General features: G+C 41.0%; 1 protein-coding gene across 1 annotated transcript; it reads left to right on the top strand.

Moving 5' to 3' along the window:
- LOC136122720 (cell cycle control protein 50C-like) lies at window positions 1–27,612 on the top strand. The gene is made up of 9 exons (XM_065876791.1): window positions 1–162; window positions 657–700; window positions 1,705–1,903; window positions 5,580–5,690; window positions 12,983–13,084; window positions 14,350–14,437; window positions 18,258–18,398; window positions 23,875–24,084; window positions 27,175–27,612. Exons 3-9 carry the CDS (start codon window positions 1,712–1,714, stop codon window positions 27,363–27,365), a joined length of 1,035 nt encoding a protein of 344 aa, XP_065732863.1. The 5' UTR covers window positions 1–162; window positions 657–700; window positions 1,705–1,711; the 3' UTR covers window positions 27,366–27,612.
- Window positions 27,613–27,874: the final 262 nt, after the last annotated feature.

The raw sequence follows: 27,874 nt of genomic DNA, 5'->3' as shown, positions 1-27,874 counted from the left end.
GAATTCTGCCTTCCAACTGAAACATCGGCTCATCCTGCCTGATGACCTTCAAACTGTGACATCGGCTCTCCCTGGTTCTATGGCAGCTTTTGGCCTTCAAACTCAAACTGGAGGGGCATCAGCTCTGCAGATTTTGGACTTGCCAGCCTCCTCCATAATCACGTGAGCCAATTCTTTATGATAGATCTATATATGCATTTAGATCTATTGATTCTGTTTCTCTGGAAAACCGTAATATACTCCTGTGACGCACCTTTTAGTTTGGGATTTTGGTTAGGTTGGTTTTGTTGTTTTATAAAAAGCCTAAGAAATACTGTTCTTGATTTGTTACTGTAATGACCCTTCTGATAGGTGTTACATATGTACTATAATCACACCCAAAGTTGGAACAAGTACCTAGATTGCAAACATACCCGATATTTTGTAGGCCAACTCTGCACACATAATCTAATCTCACAGGCTGTTACTGCCTTTTAAACTCAAGTTCTTGACCATGCTTATTTAATAAAACAAATAGTAGATATGAACTCCGAGCGTTCATTGCCGTCTTCTCACACAGATCTGTCTGACACCAACAGCCATACTCGTCACCACCTCCAAGCCAGATTCAAATGGCTTGCTGAAAAGTCCCCATGGGTGTTCTGCTTTTTTTCCAGTTTTGCAAGGGAAAGCTTTGACTCTGAATTGGAAACCTCCCAGTGTAAGTAATTGCATTTGTTTTGTATTCTTTTAAACTAGGTAGATTTGCCAAAGTCATTGTCTTCTTTAATACAAAAATAGTCCAACATATGGCTTCTCTGCCGAATGTTAATAGAAAAAGGAAAATTAGAAACTCACATGCCACCTAATTTTTTTAAAATCCTAATTCTACATCTTAAATGCATCTTGAAGAGGAAGTAATTATTAATAGTGTAATGAAAATGATGTTAGTGGATTTCCAATAAGTGGAAAAAAAAACCCCAATAATACCATATTGCAATATTGAACATTTAAGTGATTATCCATTTTGCTCTTCCTTTCTCTTGCATCATTTGGGCTACTTCAAAGCGCGTGCTTGAGGAAAGGTTAGGAGGAGATGTTTTTCATCCACGCTTTCTGCCAGAGCCTTTCTTATGGATGAAAAAATTGGAAACTACTGAGATTAGTCATCTGTGTTCTGCAATCCCTGTTTGCTTCTCCCTTCCTCATTATCACAAAGAGCAAAGTTAGCTGTAATCTGAGAGCATTTTCCCAACTTAGTTTATATTCACGTTAAGGGACAGCCACATTTGGGAAAAGCTGACAGCAGTCACTTCTATTATTTGTATTAATCTTGAAGGATTTGGGCAAGTTCTTAAGGATAAATCCATTTTCCCCCTTTCAGGAAGGGTTGCCCTGAATTAGCCACCACGTCCCAGAAATAGCCCGTTGTAACTGCTTCCCAGTGTTGCCAGATGTTGGTTTATACAGACCTGCTGGAGACTCTTCCTCCTAGGCATGGCAGTTAGCACAACAAGTTTTTTGAGCCTACGTAAAACATACCCAACAATGGCTGATTGAAGGGAGCTGTGGAAATCGGGTCTGGTTAAGAAATAATTCCAGAAAGCAGAAAGACTTTGCGAGTGCAAAGGAAGATTCATGTAATTCTCAATATTACCATTATGTGGTATTACTCTGAGCAGTAATGTTATAAATGTCTCAAAAGTATATCTGGGTCACCCGCAGAACCACAATGAAGAGGAAATCCCAGGACTGCCCGTCCAGATTGCCAGACAACAGTGCCGTGAAGCAGCAGCAGTTGCCCGCCTACCGGCTACAGCTCTCAGCCAACAAAATCCTCTTCGGCTTTTTTGCCACAGGCGTGTTCTGCCTTGGAGTGGGTGTCATCCTTCTGTTGTCTGCAAAGACCATCAAGGAAGTAGAGGTGTGTCCCATCTCACTTTTTGGATGCAATTTCTAAGAATTTTCAGCTTTGGGACTATTAAAGAGTGGTCAGTTTGAGAACCCAGCCCCCCAACAGGGAAGCAGATGAGACTGGAGCATCCCTTTGTCAGCTGGCAGGTGCAGATGGTGAAAGAGCCTCTATGTGGTGGCTTTGTTCATCCCTTCTCCCTCTTGAGGACAACTGCTCTCACACTGGTCAGTTCAGCCACCTTTGTTTACAGGGGCCTGGCAAAGTCAGGAGCTTTTTATGCTGGCAGAGTACCGGGCAAGTGACTGGTAGAGGCGGGAGGAGAGGCAAGACCAAATGACTGCCAGGGACCCATGAATCATATCGATAAAAAGAGCGAAGAGCCAAAGATACAGGTCTTAATTTTGCCCCGCTTTCAAGCATTGTGTCTTTCCCTTTGCAAATAAATTCCATCAGAGATCATCGCTTTAATCCAGGAAAGGCAAGAACACAAATCTTTCTGGCCTCTGAAGGATACTTAGCAAAATAAACCAAGTTCTACTCAGAGTGAGAAAAGTGGAAGTTGAGCAGTGAACCCCTCAGTTACAAGCCTTTTGCCGATTTGACAACAAGCTGTTGGAGGATGAGAAGCCCAGTGGCTGGTCTGGGGAGGGGGAGCTCAGATCTGGTCTGAGGCCATGCCCGCATTTGGTCTAATAAATTAAGTACATGTTTCATGCAAATCAGCTCAGCAGGTTATGCGACATCCCAGACCGTATGACCTCCACTCTGAAGGCAGCCATGGAAAGCTCATGTATTCTCTCTCCCCGCATAGGCGAGTGGCAAAATTACCATGAAGGCCAAGTCGGTCAACCCTGATTTAACGTTCATGAGTGTCTGAAGGTGCTCAGAGTCCTTCTGGGTGTGTAAATGAGTAAGGTTTATAAGAGTTGAACTCCATCCTCAATGACCTAACGATAGAGTAAGTAAGGTAGTGTGTGCTAAGAACAGAGAGCTCAGCCACGGCTGGCTTGTTTGCCATATCCACAACCCCTTCCTTGCATGTCACCAGTGCATAATAAGCACACACTTACTCAAAGAATGGATTATGGCAAATAGCGAGGACTTCAAAGAAGAAGATTGCATTTTAGGTCCCACTCCTCCTACCAACACACACTGCTCTCTTGCCTTTCCACTGAAATTTTCTGTACCCCACCCCCCAGCTCCTGGCAGGTGCCCCTAAGTCCTCTTGAGTCCTCCAGGGTGGTAATGTAAACCACCAGGCCCCACCAAGTGAAAAAGGCAAAATGGCAGGAGGGAAATAAACTTGCCTTGTTGAAGGCGATAGCAAAGTAATTGGCTTACAAGGTTGATATTCATTTCCATAAAGTTCATCCTGTTTACTGTTCTATTTTCTCCTTCACCAACCCCTTTCTTTCTGGTTCTTCTCCTCCCCTTCCCATGTCTTTCCAGCTTCCTCCCTTCTGGGCACCCATCCCCACCCTCTTTGAAGTGCAGCCTCCATTAAGAGACAGCAATTGCTGAATGATGTCACCTTAGCGATGTGAGGAGAACCTCACTCCATGGTTGGCCAAGGCCACTCTGCAAACAGCTTTCAACAGAATGATTTTATCATGATGTTAAGGGGATTTTCCAATTGACTTTTCTTTTAAGCCACTTCAGAGAGGACCGTTTCTAACACTTTGCTTTCATACAGGAAAATCAGAAACCACCCATAGAGACCGATCCTCTTTTGCAATGGAAGTGTTTTGTTGTAATGGGTGGTAAGGTGAATGTACTTAGATGCTTATATTTACTTAAATCATTCTTTAAGTGTGCAGCAAGACTTGAACTGTTTTTTTAAAAAATACTGATGCCTTTTCTGTTAGTGACACTGCATTCTGATTTTTTAAAAGCATTGAAGAACAGGGCTGTACCTAATTGAGACCTATCAATAGCACACTGAACTGTGACTGAGGAAACGGGTGCTAGTTCAGCCAGTCTCTGATCCTGAGTATCAGGATGTATAAGGTGTATCCCAGGCCAGTGTGGTCAACACACACCTAGTAGAAGAGCTCGGAGCTGGCTTTCCTCTTCTCACTTAGCCCTGGGGCACAACGAGAATGTGCCCTTTTTGCAGTTTACTTTAAGCAAGAATGAGAATTCCTGCCTTTCCAAAATTCTGTGAGGACCAGACTATGATCTTGCTGTCATTTTATTTGAGCAGCAAAAGTAGACAGTAGATCAAAGGCATGTTTCCCTCATAAAATGTTTAGAGCTAGAAAGCACCTTGGATATCATCTACTCAAAAATTACTTGATCATGAAAGACATTTTTTTTCTAATTCAACATTGATAGAACTCTCTCAAGAATCCATGGATTAGTGTGTATACTACTAAAATGACCTCACAAATCAATTAATTGCTAGCCAAAATGATGCTAATGAACAAAATTTGGGCCCTGGGACTCAGGATCAGAGACTGGCTGAACTAGCACCCGTTTCCTCAGTTACAGTTCAGTGTGCTATTGATAGATCTCAATTAGGTACAGCCCTGTTCTTCAATGCTTTTAAAAATTAAAATGCAGTGTCACTAACAGAAAAGGCATCAGTATTTTTTTAAAAAACAGTTCAAGTCTTGCTGCATACTTAAAGAATGATTTAAATAAATATAAGCATCTAAGTACAATTAAGTAACCTTTTAGCTAATCTTTAATTTAGTATCCACACTTTACCTCTTTGACTTCCAAACACCCAGTGGCTTTGCAAGCATTGAAGATTCCTTCTTTCTTTCTTGTTGCTCTTCTCTCCCAAAGAATCTAAAATCCCACTGGCAATTTACTGAAGAGAAAGCCAGTCCCTTGCTTCCCTGTTCCTTTCCCATTCCCAGACTTTTCTAATGACTCCTCAACACAGTGAGGAAAAAGCAGCAGCGACCAGCAGGACCTCACAACCACCGCTGGGAGCCTGAGATGAGTGTTTCCTGGAGCGGAAGGGAAATGCACAGCCTCGTGGCCTCTCTCTGAGGCCCCCTTCCCCACTCTCCTTCCAGCTCCGTCTTCACATAACTGAGTCCTTGAGCCAGAGCTCACAGGATTTGCCCATTCGGGACCCACTACCTTTTTTAAAGAGTCCACTTATACCATTTTGCACAGAACTTAACTTTAAAAAACAATATAACAACATTTTAAAAACAATTGCTTCACATACATCGATAACTCTACATTTTGGAAACATTTCTTTTTTCTATGTTTGGTCATTTTTAAAAACTTCCTCTAGATACCATGTAGAATAATTCACTAGTATAAATATTTTCCATACAATAAAATGGAAAAACAGTGAAGTGACTTTCCCATAACGCTGATTAGACTCAGGCTGCAGGCCCAGTTCTCATGAGTCACTGACTAATATTTTCCTAGTGGTAACTTTTTATGATGGAGGCATAAGGCTTCATCACAGCAGGTTACATAAATATGTAGTAGAAACCCTGAACTCCAAGTAAGTGGCAAAATGCAGCTGGGTCCCAAAATGAAAGGCTGTAAGAAGACCCACTCGTCCCACACATCCGCAGAGCTGACCTTGGTTCATGTCCCAGATAGCACACCCTTGACCTAGAAAGCTTGGAGACTTTGATGGACTCAGGACTTTAATTTTAAGATATGTACTCACATCCCTTTTTTATTAATAATTATTATTTTCCCTGCCTGACAGATTAATTACACAGAAAAATGTGCAAATTGTGCAAAACTGCGGGAAAATGCTGCTAATTTTGACAAAGAATGCAACTGCTCTATTCCCTTTGTCCTTCCAGAGACAATGAAGGTAAGTGAGATTCAACAGCCTTCAATTGGCTATACGCTGCTCTCCTCCTATTTAACATGTGGCAGTAAATTCATGATCTCCACCAAATGCTTTCCAAAACTGAAAATACAAGAAATAACGCAGGGTGGGAATGGGGGGCGGGGATCTTATAAAGTATTGAGTTCATGTTCGACTCTCCACCCCCACCCCCTTTTTTTTCTTTGGAATTTCATTCTTCTCCTTATGTCTAAATTTCTGGATTCTTTACCCACCCAGCTTTGTAACAATTCTTAACATCAATCAAACAGGTTCTATGCCAAATGTCAACACAGGAGGGGACCATAGAAATTACTGAATCTAACCACTCATTTTACAGTGAGATTAATGGGTTGAGAGGTTAAGTGACTTGGCCAAGGTCACACAGTGAGTTAGTGTCAAAGGTCACATACCTGGGACACTCCTTGTGTCCTCCCCTCCTAGTCATTCTACACATGCAGTTGCCTAATCCCTAAGGCGACTCGGCCTGGCTGTCAGGCACTGTGAGAAATGCCAAAGAAATATTAAGAGACATCCCTGCTTTGGGGCTGATTAAAGTCTCGTGTTAGTCCAGGTCCTCTGAGAAGCAGATGCCAAGACAGGATTAGACATGCCAGAGATTTACTGGGGGAACCGCCTGCGAGGGAAAATATGGAGGAAGCTGGAGGAGGCTGGGAGAGCTGTCAGACCACAGCACAGCTCTGACCCCTGGGAAGGAGAGGGAAGCAGAGTAGGAAGGAAGGAGGGACAGAGGGAGAGGAGGGTAGAGAGATGGGGAGGAGGGAAGAAAGGTCTTAGACTGCAGAGTATTCTTAAGAAAGTTTCAGCAACCCCAACAGAGAGTCCTTACCTCAGTATCCCTGTTGCTCAGCCATTGTCTGGGAGCAGCAATGGGAAGCATGGCCTTGGTGCAAACATAGGATGACCTCAGAGCACAGCAGCCACGTCCACCCCTCGATTATGCTCCCTGCAGTAGGAGATCAAGAGGCACCTTTTCAGGGCCACCTCAGTCTTACTAGGTAGCAAAGACTTGATCAAATGAAAATGTATTTCGAGACTTCCCTGGTGGCGCAGTGGTTAAGAATCCGCCTGCCAATGCAGGGGACACAGGTTCAATACCTGGTCGGGGAAGATCCCACATGCCACGGAGCAACTAAGCCCATGCGCCACAGCTACTGAGCCTGTGCTGTAGAGCCCGCGAGCCACAACTACTGAAGCCCTGGAGCCTAGATCCCGTGCTCCACAACAAGAGAAGCCACCGCAATGACACCCACGCACCGCAACAAAGAGTAGCCCCCGCTCGCCACAACTAGAGAAAGCCCACGCAAGCAACAAAGTCACAATGCAGCCAAATAAATAAATAAATAAATTTATACAAAAAGAAAATGTATTTCCTGAAACTTTTCAAAGGTCCTGTCCTGTCCTCTGGACTCCGCACCTCTCCCACAGCACCTCCTCCCTAACCTGATCCGTCTCCCCTGCTTCCCCTGCATAGATGACTCTGCATGGGATGTTTCACGTGCAGGCAGGCCTTCTCTTGAGCTTGTCACTGAACATCCCATCCTCAAGGCCCTGCTTCCTCCCCATACCAGACTCATCGTCATCTCCTGAAAAACCCTCCTTACTTCCCTTTCTGGGAAAGATCCCATCACCGAGACTCAAAATTTTCCTCCGTGACTTGACCCCGCCCACTCCTTTCTCATCCAGACCTCTGATGTTTGGTTACTGTTCCTCAATCCCTGTCTCGCCCAACCACTTTCTCACTCCATTTTCTTGGCATCACCCCAGTTCAGTCCCTCCTGATCTAGCATCACAGCAACCTTAACCGCACATCTAGCCTTTGGCTTCTCCTACTTTTAGCCAATTGTTATTTGCCAAATCAGTAGACCACACCCTGTCCCCCAAAATGTGCCCTCTTTCAGATTACTTTTCAACACCTGAGGCCCAGCCACCTTTTCATCTTTATCTTTGCAGGAGACCTTGTACTCCTGCCAAACTGACTAACTTGCTTTTCCATGATGCAACTCTTTATGTTCCTGCTGTTCTTTGCCTAGAAAGTCTCCCCTCTCACTCCCACCTGTAAGATCTCACTTGTTTTAAGCCACTAATATCCAAACACTTCCTTGAGCCTCCTTTTCACTCATGTCTCCAGCAAGAATTTGCCCACATTTGTATCCTGAGAGCGCTGTTTCAACTCTTCTTATGGACTTACAATCGCCCATATAATATCCTGTAGACTAATTTCCTCTATTCACAGGAAGCTCCCTGAGGAAAGGGACCATGCTTTACATGCCACACCACACAACTACACGTCCAGACGTATCTGCACTACATACTCAACCTTCCCACCTGTTACCACAGGTGAACCACCCACGCTCCCATCTGAAGGCTCACCTTTCCACTTGTGTGATAGATGCTAGCCTTTCTTGCCTTTATAAGGGCTTAACTCAGCAGTTGTCACCTTTCTGTATCATCAGATTTTCTCTCTACTGGATCATTCCCATCAGCACACAAACATATTATTTGACCTATCTTTTAAAAAACAAAAACAAAGCACTCTTCTGTTCTCCCAAATTTCCCTGCCTGCTATCTGCCTATTTCTTTCCTCGCATTAGCAGGGAAACTCCTCAGAGGAGTCATCTCTCTTGGGTATTTCCAATTCCTCTCTTCTCATTCTCAAAGACCCACCATGGCCCTAACACTCAGTGAAATTGCGAGGTTACCAATGACTTCCTTGTGGATAAATCCAGTGCTCTGTCCTCAGTGCCTTGTCACACACTGGACACAGGCAATCACTCCCTCCTCCTTGACATGCTTTCTTCTCTTGGCTTCCAGGAGACCTTACTCTCTTGGTTTTCCTCCTTGCCCTCTGGCTGCCCTTCTTTTTTTTTTTTTTTTAATTAATTAATTTATTTTTGGCTGCGTTGGGTCTTCGTTGCTGATCACGGGCTTTCTCTAGCTGTGGCGACAGGGGGCTTCTCGTTGCAGAGCATGGGCTCTAGGCGTGTGGGCTTCAGTAGTTGTGGCATGTGGGCTCAGTAGTTGTGGCTCATGGGCTCTAGAGCACCGGCTCAGTAGTTGTGGAGCACGGGCTTAGTTGCTCCGTGGCATGTGGAATTTTCCCGGACCAGGGCTCAAACCCGTGTGCCCTGCACTGGCAGGCAGATTCTTAAGCACTGCGCCACTTGGGAAGTCCCCTGACTGCCCTTCTTTGGTTCCTTTGCTGTTCCTCCTATTCTCTAAACTATTTTCCTTTTTTTTTTTTCTTTTTTTTTGCGGTACACTGGCCTCTCACTGTCGCAGCCTCTCCCGATGTGGAGCACAGGCTCCGGACGCACAGGCTCAGCGGCCATGGCTCACAGGCCCAGCCGCTCCGCGGCATGTGGGATCTTCCCGGACCGGGGCAAGAACCCGCGTCCCCCACATCTGCAGGCAGACTCCCAACCACTGCGCCACCAGGGAAGCCCTCTCCAAACTCTTTATGTGGAGGTCTGCAGGGCTTTAGTCATGGCCTTCAGTCTTCATCTTCTCTCCGTATGCACTCACCTCCTTGGAAACATCATCTACCTCCTAGGTTTAAATGCTATCGATGACCAATTCTCTGTTTTCTATCTCAGCTTAATGTTTCTAAAACCGAACTAATATCCACTTCTTCCCCTTACTTACTCTACGCCCATCCCCAGAAAAACCCTATTCCACCCGCAGACGATCTCAGTTGAAAAGAACTCTGTCCTTCTGGTGCTCAGCCTAAAAGCCCAGGGGTCATTCTTGACTCCTTTCGTTCTTTCACACCTTGCATCCAATCCATCCTATTGGTTCTACATTCAAAATATATCCAGAGTCTGCTCACCTCTGCCCACCTCTGCTGCTACTACCCAGCTCCACGCCATCCTCACCTCTCACCTGGATTTCTACAGTAGCCTCCTATCAGGTCTCCCTGTTGCATCCATGTCTCAATAGAGCAGCCAGAGTGAACGTTTTAAAGTATAAGTCATATCATGTTATTCCTTTGCTCAAAAATCCCTGCAATGGCTTCTCTTTCTACTCAGTGAAAAAGCCTAAGTCCTTACAAGGCCTATGTGATCTGGATTCTTACTTCCTCCTAACTTCCTCTCTCCATTCTCTTCCCCACCCCCTCTCTGACCACACCGGCCCCCTCATTCCTCAGACAAGTCAGGCATTCGCTTCTTCTCTGTACCTGACATCCACTCGGCTAACTCCCCTGCTGCCTTCAGGTCTGGTTTGGCTCAGCCATCGCCTACTCAGGCCTACACTAGCCATCCTATTTCATACTTCATCCTGTCTGCTCACCTCACACCTGCACTCCTAATTCTTATTACCTTACTGTAATTTCCATTTTTTCCATAGTACTTATCACCTTCCAACTTACTATATAAATTAACAGTTTATTATATGTATTGTTTATTGTCTGTCTCTCACCATTGTATCCCAAGCACCTATAACTATGCCTGACACCCTGTAGTTGCCCAATTAATGTTTATTGAATGAACATAAGAATCTTTGCTTCCTTCACAGGGGCATAGCACAGTATATTTTACGTGGTAGATGCTTAGACAATGTTTGCTGAAATTTTAAATGAATGGAAAAAAAGATAAAGTGATAAATTATATTTCTTTATGCTCTAGGAAGCTTTGGTTTTATGTGTCCCTTTCCTATTTCCCCCTTGATCCCAGATGAAAGCATGTTGGCATCAGTAATATTCTGAATACATCTGTATCTCTAATCATTTTTGTGAGTAAGTCTGATGTAAATTATGAGAAAATTACTGAGTAGTACTTGAGTTGTAAGTGATATCTATATAAAGTCCCATGAGGGAAGTTTTATATCTGTGCTCTTTTGTTAAAGGTCAAAATTCTAGTTCTCTACAATTGTGTACTTTCTTGCCTTCCTCAACTCACCATGCTGCCCCCCGAAAGTAAAAGTTAGTGTTCCTTTTTTCTTTTCTTTAAACATTAGATATTTATTTTCTTACAATTCTAGAAATCAGAAGTCTGAAATCAAGGTGTCAGCAGGATTGGTTCCTTCTTGGGAGGCACAGGGTGCTTAAAATTTTGAAGAAAAAAAATCCAAAAGATAAAACCTTAAAGGGCTTCAAGTTCCCATCTGTCTGTGTCCTTTGAAATCCTAAAGGCAAATAAGTGTTACCAGCTGCTAACCACTCCTTTGAGGCAAAGGCTTTCTCATAAAAATCTAACCAAACTACTCAGGGCAAGCACAGAGCCTTCTGCCCACAGGTTCACACACATTACACACGCTAGATGACAGATCCACGCAAGGCTCTCTGCCTTAAACTAGGAATCCTGCACCAAGTACCACGGAAGAAAAGAAACACTATAAAGTGCATTGTGCCTCTAGGACTAATCAAAAGATGATGATCTTGGAGGCCTTGTAAAATCTTGGACAAAGAATTATTGAAAACAGTTTATTAAAACACTTCTGTCCCCAGCGTGTGAGTGTTCTCTATTTATTTTGTCATGTTTATATGAGTATATACCTTTGGGTAAGTAGAATGCTCTTTTTAGCTTCCAAGAAAATGTATGGTAAGTTCCATTCCATGGATTTCATATTTTCTGTAGTTATGGGTCATCAGTAGAGGTTCCCTCCTTTGGTGAGGAAATATAATCTGTCATTCCTGCTATGCCTGGCTTGTTCACCTTCACATCCGTGCTCTCTGTTTACGATGTTGCAGCCCGCCTCTTAGGGCCCAGCTTCTCCCTTTCTCAGTGTTCCAGAGGCTTTTCTCTTACCAGGGACTAAGCTCTTCAGCCTTTGTTGTTTTCTGTAACTGGTCACACTTACCATGACCTTTATTTTCAGCCTAACCTGGGTACCAGCTCCCATCTTCCATACTCATCCTCTTAAAGGTCCTTAGGGCGAGGCCAAATTTGCATAGCATAAAAGAATCAGTTGACTCAGGGAACTGTAAAGTAATACTTTTGTATTTCTAGCACTGAACATAGCACCTGACATATAGGAGGCACTTAATAAAATTTAGGCCTTCATATTTTTAGATGCGTACCTTCATTATTTTGGAGGTAGGTAGAATATTAATTATAAATAGCTACCTTGGACATTTACATTTGCATCATATGTGCTGTTAGTAAAATCTGTATCAAGCCCACTTGGGGAAGTTCTAGGGGGCTTCCCTGGTGGCGCAGTGGTTAAGAATCCGCCTGCCAATGCAGGGGACACGGGTTTGAGCCATGGTCTGGGAAGATCCCACAAGCCACGGAGCAACTAAGCCCGTGTGCCACAACTACTGAGCCTGTGCTCTAGAGCCCGTGAACCACAACTACTGAGCCCACATGCCACAACTACTGAAGCCCACACTCCTAGATCCCGTGCTCCGCAACAAGAGAAGCCACCGCAATGAGAAGGCTGCGCACCACAACGAAGAGTAGCCCCCGCTCGCCGCAACTAGAGAAAAGCCCTCACGCAATAATGAAGACCCAATGCAGACAAAAATAAATAAATACAAATTAAAAAAAAAAAAAAGGAGAAGTTCTAGGGCCTTGGTATTTCACCATGAATGTAGAAGCACAATGGTAGCCTGTGATTGGGCAGCCTCATTCGGCAAAATCCATGAAAACGCCCATCTCTCATGGCCACAAGGCTACTTATTGCTAAGGTGAAAACCACCTTTCTTCTAGATCAGTGAACTATTCCATCTTTTTGTCCATAACAAATGGTTCACCATTTCTTAACCAAGTATAATATGCCACAGTACTGTGCTAGATCCTAGTGGTAAAAAGACAGCACCGGAGCTGGACACCAAGGAGCTGGGCTTATGTCTTTCACATGGGCAATTGTGAACATGTGCCTAAACACGCTCAGTGGCTCCAATTTTAAATTGTGTTTCATGGATTTGCTTTGAGACCATGTGAATTTGATGCTTACCACAACCTCTAGGCAAAGCATCTTTCCTAGTATTGCTGGGAAATATTTGTGAAATCAACTTTTATATATTGAGAATACAAAGGCTAGTTATAAAATGTTTTCAAGGCAGGAATGTGGTAGCCCTTACAAAGACATTAAAAATAAGTTATGTAGTCATTTTAATAATTTTGTATGGACCGGGATTTTCCAATACTGATTTTTAAAAATAATTTCTTGGGTTTCTATCTGATATAAAGAAACTTTCAGTTCACATCAATATTTTTTGGTACTACTTCTTATATTTTAAAACTCCTGTCCGTGTTTATTAATATTTCAGTTTATTTTTCTCTTTTCTTACATCTTGCTGTTCTCCTCTACAGGGTAATGTTTATATGTACTACAAATTGTATGGCTTCTATCAGAACCTCTATCGATATATTCTATCCAGAAGTAATAGCCAACTGGTGGGTACAGATGTAAAGGTAAGGCTTTATTTAACTTGGTATAATACTCTTTTTTTTTTTTTTTAAGCCAGATGGATCTTTCAGTCTAAAAGACAGTATGGAAAATAAACTCAAAAGCTAAGTTTTTACAAGACAGAAATGCTCATTTCATTCTTGCATGAACAGAAGGGACTGAGTATTCAGGATAACTGCTACTTTCCCTCTTCAGAGCAGGAATGTGAATCTTGTCCAATTAGATGTTTAGCCTTTCATGCACCAACCATTTTTTTATTTGACAGCATTTTATATTAAAACCAGATACATATTGGACTGCCCAGGTCTTGGTAATAATGAATATGTCAGAAGGGCAAATCTTCAAGTACCTTTCAACCACAATTCAGGATTTATGTTTCTCTTAATAAAGTTGATGGCATACTGGAGCTTCTTCAAACAGTAGAGTTTTTTGCTTCTTTGAATGACTGACACATCGATTAGATTTCAATATTATTTTCTCATACTTAATTTCCGTAGTTATCTTTAAAGTTGCCTATTTTAGTTGATGGATGTACCAACCATTTTGATAGTAACCTTGAGTGATTGGCTTCAGCCTAGCTCACTCTATATCCACCATTGTCCTTTTTATAACTGGGGGCTTCAATCAGCCTAGTTTAAGGAAACTGGGCTCTACTTGATTGAATAAAAGCCTTTGGTTTAATGAATATTCTTTCAGACCTAAGATTACAAAATTTAACTCTTGGTAAATGATATTCAGCATGCTGGCAAGAAAAGATAGAAGGAAACCTTTTCTATACTGGCATTATATAAAAGGGATAACCAAATGGTTTGTAGCAGCCACTCTTTTTAAAATGTATTCTTGTAGTTAGGTGGGTGGATTTCCCTGTGATAAGTCATCCAACTGTAGAATCACAATTTATATACTTTTTAGAATATGTTACACTCCAATAAGAAAAAGCTTTTAAAAATATATTCCATTGTGGGCTTAGCGTGGTATTTAGCACAGCAAGCAAAGTAAAGTTTCTTCCTGCAGACATATTTGGTATGCTATGTACTGTTAATGAGGAAAGAAACTACACACACGTGCACGTACACACATACATATCTCCAAAACACAAAAATCGTCTAGTCTAGGTCAGCCAGCAGCCTGGGAACAGCAGGTAGCAGCCCATAATCTCGATCTGTGCCAGTGGATCAGCATGGGTTGATTTACACTGCCAGTATTTTCACTTCCAGCATTTTAAGAGATTTTACCAAAAACACTTCTTCCTGTATCATTTCTCATCCAGGATGTTAGAAACTGTGCTCCATTCAAAACCTCCCACAATGGGATCCCCATCGCTCCTTGTGGTGCTATTGCCAATAGCATGTTCAATGGTAGGTGTCTTTTCCTATCTCCATCATCTTCCGTTTCATGAGTGTGTAACAATCTAAATATCCAGAAGATTACTCCTGTAGCTGAGTGGCAGTTTATTTTTTTTTAACATCTTTATTGGAGTATAATTGCTTTATAGTGTTGTGTTAGTTTCTCCTGTAAAACAAAGTGAATCAGCTATATGCATACATATATCCCCATATCCCCTCTGTCTTGCATCTCCCTCCCACCCTCCGTATCCCACCCCTCTACGTGGTCGCAAAGCACCCAGCTGAACTCCCTGCGACAGGCAGCTGCTTCCCATTAGCTATCTATTTTACATTTGGTAGTATATACATGTCAATGCTACTCTCTCACTTCGTCCCAGCTTACCCTTCCCCCTCCCCATATCCTCAAGTCCATTATCTATGTCTGTGTCTTTATTCCTGTCCTGCCCCTAGGGTCATCAGAGCCTTTTTTTTTTTTAGATTCCATATATATGTGTTAGCACACAGATTTGTTTTTCTCATTCTGACTTACTTCACTCTGTATGACAGACTCTAGGTCCAACTCACTACAAATAACTCAATTTCGTTTCTATTTATGGCTGAGTAATATTCCATTGTATATATGTGCCACATCTTCCTTATCCATTCATCTGTTGATGGGCACGTAGGTTGCTTCCATGTCCTGGCCATTGTACATAGTGCTGCAGTGAGCATTGTGGTACATGACTCTTTGAATTATGGTTTTCTCAGGGTATATGCCCAGTAGTGGGATTGCTGGGTCACATGGTACTTCTATTTTTAGTTTTTTAAGGAGTCTCCATACTGTTCTCCATAGTGGCTGTACTGATTTACATTCCCACCAACAGTGCAAGAGGGTCCCTTTTCTCCACACCCTCTCCAGCATTTATTGTTTGTAGATTTTTTGATGATGGCCATTCTGACCGGTGTGAGGTGTTACCTCATTGTAGTTTTGATTTGCATTTCTCTAATGATTAGTGATGTTGAGCATCCTTTCATGTGTTTGTTGGCAATCTGTATATCTTCTTTGGAGAAATGTCTGTTTAGGTCTTCTGCCCATTTTGGGATTGGGTTGTTTGGTTTTTTTGACATTAAGCTACATGAGCTGCTTATATATTTTGGAGATTAATCCTTTGTCAGTTGCTTCATTTGCAAATACTTTCTCCCATTCTGAGGGTTGTCTTTTCATCTTATTTATGGTTTCCTTTGCTGTTCAAAAGCTTTTAAGTTTCATAGTTTGCATTTGTTTTTATTTCCATTTCTCTAGGAGGTGGGTCAAAAAGGATCTTGCTGTGATTTATGTCATAGAGTCTTCTGCCTATATTTTCCGCTAAAAGTTTAATAGTGCTTGTCCTTACATTTAGGTCTCTAATCCATTTTGAGTTTATTTTTGTGTATGGTGTTACGGAGTGTTCTAATTTCATTCTTTTACATGTAGCTGTCCAGTTTACCCAGCACCACTTATTGAAGAGACTGTCTTTTCTCCATTGTATATTCTTGCCTCCTTTGTCAAAGATAAGGTGACCATATGTGCGTGGGTTTATCTCTGGGCTTTCTATCCTGTGCCATTGATCTATATTTCTGTTTTTGTGCCAGTACCATACTGTCTTGATTACTATAGCTTTGTAGTATAGCCTGAAGTCTGAGAGCCTGATTCCTCCAGATCCATTTTTCTTCCTCAAGATTGCTTTGGCTATTTGGGATCCTTTATGTTTCCATACAAATTTTGAAATTTTTTGTTCTGATTCTGTAGAAAATGCCATTGGTAGTTTGATAGGGATTGCATTGAATCTGTAGATTGCTTTGGGTAGTATAGTCATTTTCACACTGTTGATTCTTCCAATCCAAGAACATGGTATATCTCTCCATCTATTTATGTCATCTTTAATTTCTTTCATCAGTGTCTTAGAGTTTTCTGCATACAGGTCTTTTGTCTCCTTAGGTAGGTTTATTCCTAGGTATTTTATTCGTTTTGTTGCAATGGTAAATGGGAGTGTTTCCTTAATTTCCCTTACAGATTTTTCATCCTTAGTGTATAGGAATGCAAGAGATTTCTGTGCGTTAATTTTGTATCCTGCTACTCTACCAGATTCATTAATTAGCTCTAGTAGTTTTCTGGTAGCTTCTTTAGGATTCTCTATGTATAGTATCATGTCACCTGCAAACAGTGACAGTTTTACTTCTTCTTTTCCGATTTGGATTTCTTTTATTTCTTTTTCTTCTCTGATTGCTGTGGCTAAAACTTCCAAAACTATTGTTGAATAATAGTGGTGAGAGTGGGCAACCTTGTCTTGTTCCTGATCTTAGTGGAAATGGTTTCAGTTTTTCACCACTGAGAACGACGTTGGCTGTGGGTTTGTCATATATGGCCTTTATTATGTTGAGGTAGGTTCCCTCTATGCCAACTTTCTGGAGAGTTTTTATCATAAATTGGTGTTGGATTTTCTCAAAAGCTTTTTCTGCATCTATTGAGATGATCATAAGGTTTTCCTTCTTCAATTTGTTAATATGGTGTATCACATTGATTGATTTGCGTATATTGAAGAATCCTTGCATTCCTGGGATAAACCCCACTTGATCATGGTGTATGATCCTTTTGATGTGCTGTTGGATTCTGTTTGCTAGTATTTTGCTGAGGATTTTTGCATCTATGTTCATCAGAGATATTGGCCTGCAGTTTTCTTTTTTTGTGACATCTTTGTCTGGTTTTGGTATCAGGGTGATGGTGGCCACATAGAATGAGTTTAGGTGTGTTCCTCCCTCTGCTGTATTTTGGAAGAGTTTGAGAAGGATAGGTGTTAGCTCTTCTCTAAATGTTTGATAGAATTTGCCTGTGAAGCCATCTGGTCCTGGGCTTTGGTTTGTTGGAAGATTTTTAATCACAGTTTCAATTTCAGTGGTTGTGATTGGTCTGTTTATATTTTCTATTTCTTCCTGGCTCAGTCGAAGAAGGTTGTGCTTTTCAAAGAATTTGTCCATTTCTTCCAGGTTATCCATTTTAATTGGCGTATAGTTGCTTGTAGTGATGTCTCATGATCCTTTGTATTTCTGCAGTGTCACTTGTTACTTCCCCTTTTTCATTTCTACTTCTGTTGATTTGAGTCTTCTCCCTTTTTTGCTTGATGAGTCTGGCTAATGAATCTCCCTAGGCGGGAGGCCGGGTGCCCTTCAAGTGTAGGGCGGGGCCTCTGCTTAGGACCTGCGGGAAAGGGTAGCTGCAGCACTTGAAAAGGAGGGCCTCTAGAGTGTGGCGTTCCGGAGTTTGGAGGTAGGGCCCTGGGTGGGGGTTTAGAGGCGAGGCTTTGGCTCTGCGCTGCAGGAGGGAGGCTCTGAGGGCAGAGGATTAGGCCCAGGAGCCCAATAGGCTCCCAGGTGCCTAAGTGGACAGGGAATGCGCCGGCCGCATTCGCTCCCGTTCCTTCACGCTCCTCCCCCACCGTCTCCCCCAGGGTCTCCCGCATCAATGCTGGACCCCTAATCGTGGGTGGGTCCCACTGGGTGTAGGATGAATGGCAGTTTTTAAAATACTGTTTGTATACATTATCCACTGATTTATGATATTTCATTTGCAAATAAGTTCTCCCTTACCAGAGATTTGAAGTAGTTAGGAAACATGAGTCAAATGGAGTCTAAGAGTATTTTTCAATAATTGGGGCCTTAGCCAGAAAAAGAATAGTCTTCTGATTCCAGCATCTATGCCATGTAGGCATGTGGAGAGTCTTCAAACCCTGCTTTTTAAGCTGTGTCTGGTTGTGCACTTCCAAGTGTGGCAAAAAATGCTTACTTGAATCTAACACAGTTTTTAATTTCCCTACAGACACCATTATTCTTTCTTACAACCTTAATTCATCTATCCATATCAAAGTACCAATGATAAGGAGTGGAATTACATGGTGGACAGACAAGTATGTCAAGTTTCAGAATCCAAGTTTCCAAAATCTTTCTAGTGCATTTGCAGGTAAGATCCATACATTAGCTCAATATTCTCCTCTCTTTATAGAAACTTTGGTTTTGATGTGTGGGGGCATGTTTATGATTCCGCCTTGTTTACTTCTTTGCTGACTAGCTTTTGGTTATAATATTTCCTACCTGTGGGCACCTCCATCACATATCTTTCAGAAACATGAAATGATTGATACCCCAGTTCCTTCTAGTTTACCATTAGGAAAAGGCAATGTTTTAAGAAACTTGTTCCTTCATCTATAATTATGTGATCATTAATTTACTGTTCAAACTAGTGCACTTTTGAGAGTGAAAGGGGTCCCTAGAATAACTAAAGTTATATATTAATTTGAAAGTTTTATTTATTGATCAGTAAATTGACATTACCATATTGATGGGCATATGAAAGAATTCTATTACAAACTATTTTAAAAATGCAATTATTTCAAAAATTAAAATAATATATCTGTGTACATTAAACCAACTTAAAAAAATACTTTAAATATTATCTAAATGCTAAAAGATAACATAAACAGAATAATTATTCTGGATACAGAGTCACACACTTTAATCAGTTTCGGTCTTCATTTTATGCGCCTGTATTTTTCTAATGAAATATTTGGGTTTTTGTATTTTTAAAAATATTTTGTTAAAATATTTTCAATTTTTTCACAAAATTGTCTGCACTCTTTTTTTGAAGTGCATTTTGTGGTTAATCAGTTTCAGATTGTTGCACCTTTAATTGATTCTTCTCTTTTGAACATAACTTTTTTTAACTGAGAAAATATCTAGGACTTCCCTGGTGGTGCAGTGGTTAAGAATCCACCTGCCAGTGCAAGGGACACAGGTTCTATCTCTGATCCAGGAGGATCCCACGTGCTGTGGAGCAGCTAGGCCCGTGCGCCACAATTACTGAGCCTGCACTCTAGAGCCCGTGAGCCACAACTACTGAGCCCATGTGCTGCAACTGCTGAGGCCCACACGCCTGGAGCCCAAGTATTTTTATAGGCAAGGTCTTTTTTTGACTTCACAATTTTTCTAGCTATGATTTTTTTGAATGTTTTACTAAATTTAGATGCTAAGAAATCTTAGATTTCCTGGATATCATTTAATTCTCATCAAGAAGAAAATTTTATCCAATTAAAATAGGAGCTCCATCAAAATAGTTTTCACATAAATTGAGATATTTCAAAGCACAATTATAGAATTTAAAAATTAAATCTTGTACACATTTTGAACTCTCATTATATAATATGTTCAATTGTTCCCTTGCTTTTATAGGGGTAAATTTCAATATCTTCTTGTTTGCAAACTTGATTTTCAATAATTACAATTAACTATATCCTCAAAAACTAAGGTTTGTGGCATTCCATGTGTAGAATACTTTGTCTAAAACTTTACAACTATTTTGAATAAAATTCCACAAAAACTTAGAGGGCTTATTTACCAAGAAAAAGTTCAGGATCATTGTAGGACATATCATTTGATATAGAAAACAGTTCTTTGAAGGCTCAAACATTTCTAAAATTTTGGTTGATGATTTGTAGCAAAGACAGACCACATGTACTCTCATGCTAAAGCATTTCTTTAACATCTTTGTCATTGTAAAACTTTTGCAGTTCATTTCCTCTGTGAATATATGAAAATATTTAAATTTGCACAACTACAGCTCTTTTTTTGATTAACAAAATGTTGTAGCTTGTTTGGATACAGTTGTTAATTATATATGTTTCACAACCAATTTTAAGCCCATTTCTCCATAAATTTCTCAATTTACTAAGAAAATATCTTTACTCTGATGTTGTGTTCCACCAAATTTGCATTTATGTTATCACTATAAAACCAAAATATTTACACTTGATTGTTGAATTTTTAAACTGAATTTATAGTAATATTTATAATCATGTCAGTTTTATCTTCCAATACTGAATATTGAAAAGCTTTGCCTTGATTCCATGAAGAATCAAATAAAAAAAAAATCAAACCAATGTATTCAGATGGATGAATACATCTGAAGACATTGATTTAAAACTGCTTTCATTTAACTGTTTACGAGGTTCTTTTTGTGCTCATACAGCCAAAACATTAAAGTTTTCCTTTGATTATAAAAAAAAATTAGTAAAAAAGTGAAACTAGAAGGAAACTTATTTGATCTAAATGAAAAGTAATGCTCACATAATGGTATACAAGTGGACTTTCTGTAGCTCCTTGAGGCAAAGCACTGTCTTTGAATACACTCTTTTTCTCCCCACCTCTTTATTGGAGTGTAACTGCTTTTAGGAATAAGTGCAAACTTTTGAAGTAGACTCTGATGTTCTTCAGCAATTTATGTCTTTTGATTTTTCCCATGGTCATCGACATCATGATGGTTCCCGTGGTGCGGGGTATATGTCAACCAACATTGCAAGTATCACATTCATCAACTTTCTTTAAAAAAACTGTGCTTAATTTTTCATTAAGCATGTATGTTCCTTGTTTTAGCTCTTCACAGCCAAAAGGATTTACTAGCAAATAAAAAACTGATACCAAACAATAAGGTAGTTATATGTTTACACCATATAATAAATAACACTGTTGCAAGAGAGTTCAAACTACTCTCAGCAAGACTGCTCAGCATCTATTTTTCACACTACATCTTGTGCCTGTAACAGAATCTGTAATATCCCACATTTCCCACCAGCCCCACTGACTTGCAGCCTGGCAGCTCCACATGTCTCACAGACCAAAACATAGGCTGTGGCCTAACGGGCTGTACTGTCGAACTGTGGCAGGGGTCACAGGGATATGTTATGTTTTGCTGTGAAGGGCCACTGGTTATCTTTCATTAATTAAAGTAAGCACTCTGTTCACTGTACATGGGTATCTCACTACTAGCTAAGACCATGGCTGAAAGGATGAAATTATATATACATTATTTGCTTGGGATAAGTGCTAAGTCAGATGAGATAATGGACAACAGACATAAACTGGGACTGTCTTAGGCAAGCTGGCATGTCTGGTCACTGTATCTGTAATTAAATTCCCAGTTTTTGAAAGGAACTTGGCAATATGCTATTGTTTTGTCTTACCATAACCACAAGCATATAGCACAGAGCATCCTTGGCTTTCTCTTATCTCCTACTCCTACTCTTTCTTACTTCTGTTGTAAGAGTTACCATGTTTTATTATAATTATCTGTTTGAATACTTGTCATCCCCACTTTATGTGAACACCTTGAGGAAAGGGATTAGATCTCATGCTATATCCCTGGTGCTTGATATAAGTGAGCAATCAAGAAAGACTTATTGTTAAGTGAATGGATGAATACCAAGGACCCAGCTGAAGTTGGAAAATGAGAGAAGTTGACGCTTCTTACACCATGCTTCTCATACTCTCTGGAGACATGGGATGGGGTAGGATTAGGGGTTGATACGGAAAGGCATGCTTGAACCTGCATTTTTCACTCCCTGGGTGACTTGGCTATCACTGGCCTATAGGACACATTGACTTGAGCATGAGCTCTGGCTGAAGTAGAGAGAGGGTGAGGTCCCCATGCAGGTACCAAAGGCAATTTTGATTTCGATCAATATTCTTCTAGCAATAGCGATCGAATTCTTGGGAAGGGCCAACGTCGCCACAGTTTTTGGAGAGAAAGTTTCTCCAGCAAAGGATTATTTCCAGAGGAAGCATAAGTATACCAACATGCTTCAGATTAATCCAGCCAAATTTAGCACATGCTTTTATAAGCACTACAGCCCATGCTTAGAAAATAAGACTGGGTTTCTTTTAGGAGAACATAGTTAGTTGTCAGAGGTGAGAAAGAATGGTTTCCTACAAATAGTAGAACCAGTTTTATGCAAGTAAAAAGTTCACTGGACAACTTCCTCTTGTTGATTATTTTAAAATTCAAAATGCTGTTTATTATCAGCTTCTGTCAGCCTTCATTGGAATCGCTCATCCTTTTATCAAGCATTGATTGAATACCTACCATGTGCCAGGCACTGGACTAAATGCCAGTGAGAAAACGATGAGGAAGACACTGAACTTAAGAGTCTGCTGTTGAGTGGGAGAGACAGTCATGCCCAGGGCGGTGAAGTGGGAAGTATGAGGATGAGAGTAAACTCAACAGACTTCACCCGGTGCTCCCAGCATTCCTACAGCACAGCACCCAGACCTGCCAGGCTTCCAGGTTTGCAACACTTCTGTTCTCCACCTTCTCCCTTCTACAAGTTCTTCTTCCTTGCTTCCAACTTCGAGCTCTTAGGTACAGGTCTGCAGGGAGTATCCATGCAACACGATCTTCATGCACTTCCATAATCATTTCCTTAGAATATAGTCCTAGAAGGAGAATTTCTGGACCAAAATGGATGCAAAATATATTCAATCTTTTTTTTTTAAATATTTATTTATTTTGGCTGCGCCAGATCTTAGTTGTGGCACGCAGGATCTTCCTTGTGCCACGCGGACTCTTCATTGCAGCATGCGGGACCCCTTAGTTGCGGCATGTGAACTCTTAGTTGTGACGTGCATAAGGGATCTAGTTCCCTGACCAGAGATCGAACCCGGGCCCCCTGCATTGGCAGCGTGGGGTCTTACCCACTGGACCACCAGGGAAGTCCTCAATCTTTTGCTGCATGTTCCTAGATTGCCAAAAATGTGGTTAATCCACACATCTGTCTGCTCTGTACAAGAGTTCCCATTTCCACTGCCTCATCAATGGTTGTCATTCTTTTTTTCTTTAAATATAAACCTATTTTTAGGTGAAATGGTATCTTGTTTTAATTTGCTTTCTTTACCTTACTAATGATGTTAAAGAAAATAAACATTCCCCATGATGCTATCACCGAATACCACCACTATTATAATTTTGCTGTACCTATTTTTTCAATGCTTTATTATACATTTTATATATTTGAATACATAATATACATATGATATTCTGCTTTTTTTAACCCTGTGACAGTATCATCAGCATTTCTCCCCACATTTCCTTAGAGTCCTTATAACCATTATTTTTTTTTAATTAATTAATTTATTTATTTATTTTTGGCTGTTTGGGTCTTCGTTGCTGTGTGTGGGCTTTCTCTAGCTGTGGTGAGCAGGGTCTACTCTTCATTGTGGAGCACGGGCTCTAGGCGCATGGGCTTCAGTAGTTGTGGCACGCAGGCTCAGCTGTTGTGGCTCGCAGCTCTAGAGCGCAGGCTCAGTAGTTGTGGCACACAGGCTTAGTTGCTCCATGGCATGTGGGATCTTCCCAGACCAGGGCTTGAACCCGTGTTCCCTGAATTGGCAGGCGGATTCTTAACCACTGCGCCACCAGGGTAGCCCATAACCATTATTTTTAACGGTTGTGTACTCAGGTAGCTTACACACACATACGTTTTTAAACAATTTTGTAATTTTGATTCCTCTTTCCTCAAGAATACGGAAGTTGTTTCATTCTCTACATTTTAAGAAAAACTAAAGGTGGTAGATGATTTTACTCCACCACATCCATTGTTAACTTTCCACAGGAACCACAAAACCTCCAAACTGGCCTAAGCCTGCCTATGAACTAGATGAAGAGGATCCAGGAAACAATGGCTTCATCAATGACGACTTCATTGTGTGGATGAGGACAGCCGCATTTCCCACTTTCAAAAAACTGTACCGCCGACTCCATCGAATAGAGCATTTTACTGAAGGCTTGCCTGCTGGTAGTTATAGTTTCAACATAACCTACAGTATCCTTTTATTCCAGTTTTCTTTCTGGGGATGAAGGACAGTCAGTGTCCATCTGGATACTAGTTGTTGAACTATTTCATTCTATACCTTTCTATTCACCAATCGAATCTATATATATGTAAAAGAAATACATATTTATCTTATAGGCAGTACGGTCACTCCATCACCATATAGTTTGTCTCCACTTTATATATAATTAAATGTGTGTTGTTGTTGTTTTTAAAGGAACAACAGTCAATAGCAGTATCAGGTAAGTAGGTATGGATAAAGAGAGAAGGGCTATTTCTGTCCCTGGAGAAAGATTAAGTAACACTGGGCCTAGAGATCTAAAACAATGAGGAGAAGCCTGCCGTATAGGATGGGATGACATGGAGGACCCTGGAAATAAAGAGAGAGGTTTACTAAGAAGTAAATTTGAAATATGGACTAAAAACAATGAAAACTGAGAGAGATTGTAGAACCTTTTATTTTAGGCAAAAGTAGCATAGACCAACGGAGCCCTGGAATCAAGGGCAGGTTACGTTCATCCAACCCACATGAGCCATGCTACAAGCTCTGCAGTGAGGATGCTGTGTTCTTTCTCTATTAGGTACGAAGCCAGCTAGCAGGAGCCAGTGCTTTGGTTATGGACATACGGTCCACATTAGGAGACATACTTTAATATGAGATTCTGAAATGTTTTCACTTAATTTAAAAATACAAATGTAACTCCTGACTTAAGAACAAAAAGGACTTAACTTCAAAATGACACCAAACACTATCTTTTAAAAATTATATATTTAAACACAATTTATACTAACTCTGGTCTTCAGACTTAGTTTTGAAGTCCCTTTCTGATTCTCCCTGAGGCAGAATCCTCTCAGAGGCAGGTCTTTCCAGGACTTGTACACAGCTTTGAGACGTCAGCCTCATTAGGCATCAGCAACCCCGTAGCATCTCAGGGCTACCGGCTAGGAGTTTTTCACGGGGCCCCCAGCCGGCTAGAGGATCTGTACACCAAACTGTCTACCTCCTTTGTTTCTTTACCTCTCAGGGAGCTTGACTGAGAGATTCTTGGGTCAGTGAATAACAACGTGTGTTTCAGTTCAACGCTCCATCTTTTCTTCTTTTCTGTCCTAGAGCAAAGCGCAAATGTCTCCACTCTGACAGGGGAGTGGGGACGTGCCTTGGGCAGAGATACCCCCACTGATGTGACACCATCGCTACCTCTCAACTTATTGCCTCCTTTTGTTTACTGACCAGGAGTATGGTTTGCCTTCAGCCATTCCTTTAGCATGGTCCCTAATTCTAGTCTATGAAAAGGAAAAGCAGAAATTGCTCTGTCTTGTACAGCATTGTATGTACAGATCAAAGAGGAAGCAATAGAATATTACCTTCTGAATAGGATCTCAGCAACCCCTCTCTCCCCCTCCTAGAAAATTTGAGATTGAACATTGCTTGGCAATAGTCTGTCAAGTTGGACCTTCTGTTCCCATCAACTTTTTCTGTGATTGCCCTTACGAGTAAAGCAGTTATGGTAGCAATCAAGACACAGGAAAAAAGCCCATCGTGTACTGCTGCCCTCATAATGCATTTCAGTGAGTTTAGGGTTGAGGAGAAGACAGAGCCCATGCTCCGAACAAAGGAGACACTATCTCTCTGCTTGAAACATGCCTTCCTTGGGCATCTTCGTTCACAGTCGTATTTTAATGCTGATAACTCTCAAATCTAAATCTTTAGCAAAAAGCCTCAGTCCAGAGCTTGAGTCCTATGTTGCACCACCTGTGTTGAACCCTTCCGTCCAGCCTCACTGCCTGGCTGATATGCAAGGAGAACTAAGCCTGAGCAGCAGAAAATGCTACCACTTCTAAGGGAGAAAAGACCTGCTGTGTGAGGAAAAGACCCTCTTAATGGAACAGTCAGGCAGCTGAGTTGAGATGGCGCCCAAGGACCTGGTGACAGTGAGGAATTTTGATGGAAAAGAAAGAGAACTAGCTTTCCTAACAAGTTTGTGCCTTTAAATAGTATGTTGCCAAGTGATTTGAGGCCTTTTAAGAGCTTTGCTGGGAAATGCTGTTGCTATGAGAAGCCTTTATTTGTTTATTAGTTTGGTTTACAAAAGGCACCAGATGTTTAAAAACCTCAGGCCACATGCATGATCAAAATGACATCATTCAAATGCTAACGATAGCAGAGCCAGTTTAAACATTTTCTCCCCAGCAGTGAGGGATGCTGGCCTTTTCAAATCTCAAATGAATGCACCACCTTTAGTTTTCCCACCAAAAACGTTTTGCCATCTATCTCACTACTTTTTTTGCTCTTCACTCCTCTTGAAGAATTTTCCGAGAGGTAGGAATCCATACCTTAGCCTATGAAGGACTTTAGCCTACCCTGGGTATTCTGATCCTTAAACGCAAATTTAGGTTTGCTGCAAAACCTATCTGTAGTCTTTTCATTTCCTTGGGTTTAGAAATTAACTATATTTGTTCACTAGTGAGTTGTCTATAAGTCATTCAGATCTATCTGTGTCAGAATTTCTTTCATAGATTACAACTATTTAGAGGGAAGACTTGTTTTTACTTAATTTCATTCCAACAAAATACAACATACTGCTTGGTAAAGATTGGACTATATGAAATTGAATAGTCAACCATTTTTTACCAACAAAACCAGCAGTATTATACGGTTCAGGACTTCCCTGGCAGTCCAGTGGTTAGGCCTCTGTGCTTTCACCGCATGTTCGATCCCTGGTCAGAGAACTAAGATCCCATGTGATAAAAAGCACAACCAAAAAAATATATATATATATATATGTGTGTGTGTGTGTGTGTGTGTGTATGTGTGTGTATATATATGTGTGTGTGTGTATATATGTGTGTGTGTGTATATATGTGTGTATGTATGTGTGTGTATGTGTGTGTGTGTGTATATATGTGTGTATGTATATATATGTGTGTGTGTATATATATGTGTGTGTTTGTGTATATATGTGTGTGTGTGTGTGTATATATATATATATATATATATAGTTCAACCTAATGTATTTAGGATATGTAGTGGTAGAGCTGAGAAGTGCTGAGACAGATCCTTAACAGGTTTTCTTTTCTTAGACTTTCCTGTAAACAGGTTCCAAGGAGAAAAAGCAGTTGTTCTTTCCACCCTGACATGGAGTGGAGGCAGTAGCCTTTTCTTAGGTCTCGCCTACATGGTGACAGGAGCTGTGACCTGGTTAGCCTTCTTTTCCATGTTGGCAGTTCACTTGAGGCTGAGAGAAAGGAAAATGTTCTTCCTCCAGCAGTAAAGTCAGACTTTAAAAAGAAGAGCAGAAAACACAGGAATGGACGGTGAAGTAATGGAGCCAAAGATCTCAAAATGACTGGGATGTTTCATCAAGGGGAACTGGACTGACTGACCAAGTTCAATCCCAGATAGATAAATAATGAGAGCTTCAGAGTGAAGAAAAAGAAGAAGAGGAGGAGGAGAAGGCATAATTAGGTATAGTAAAATGTCCTTGGAATGGGGAAGATAAATCATCCTTGAGCTCTAAACCAAGTCTCGGGAATTTATTTGAAGCCCTTGTGCCTGAAAGTGGGTGAATGCCTAGGAGGGTGGCATCACCAGACAAGAGTAAGTAAACCTGGGGCCCCAAGATTAGGCGAATCCTTTTAACCATCAATCAGGCTCAGACCATGAGTCCTCGTTGGCTGGTTGAAATTACAGACTCACCAACAACAATTTTTGAACACTGAATTGAGCAATCAGGATGATTTTTGAAAACTGATTTATTCAATTATATATGAGTCAAAATGA

The sequence above is a fragment of the Phocoena phocoena genome, chromosome 4, assembly GCF_963924675.1.
Source record: "Phocoena phocoena chromosome 4, mPhoPho1.1, whole genome shotgun sequence".
NCBI lineage: Eukaryota > Metazoa > Chordata > Mammalia > Artiodactyla > Phocoenidae > Phocoena > Phocoena phocoena.
This window is presented reverse-complemented; position numbering and strand designations above follow the sequence as displayed.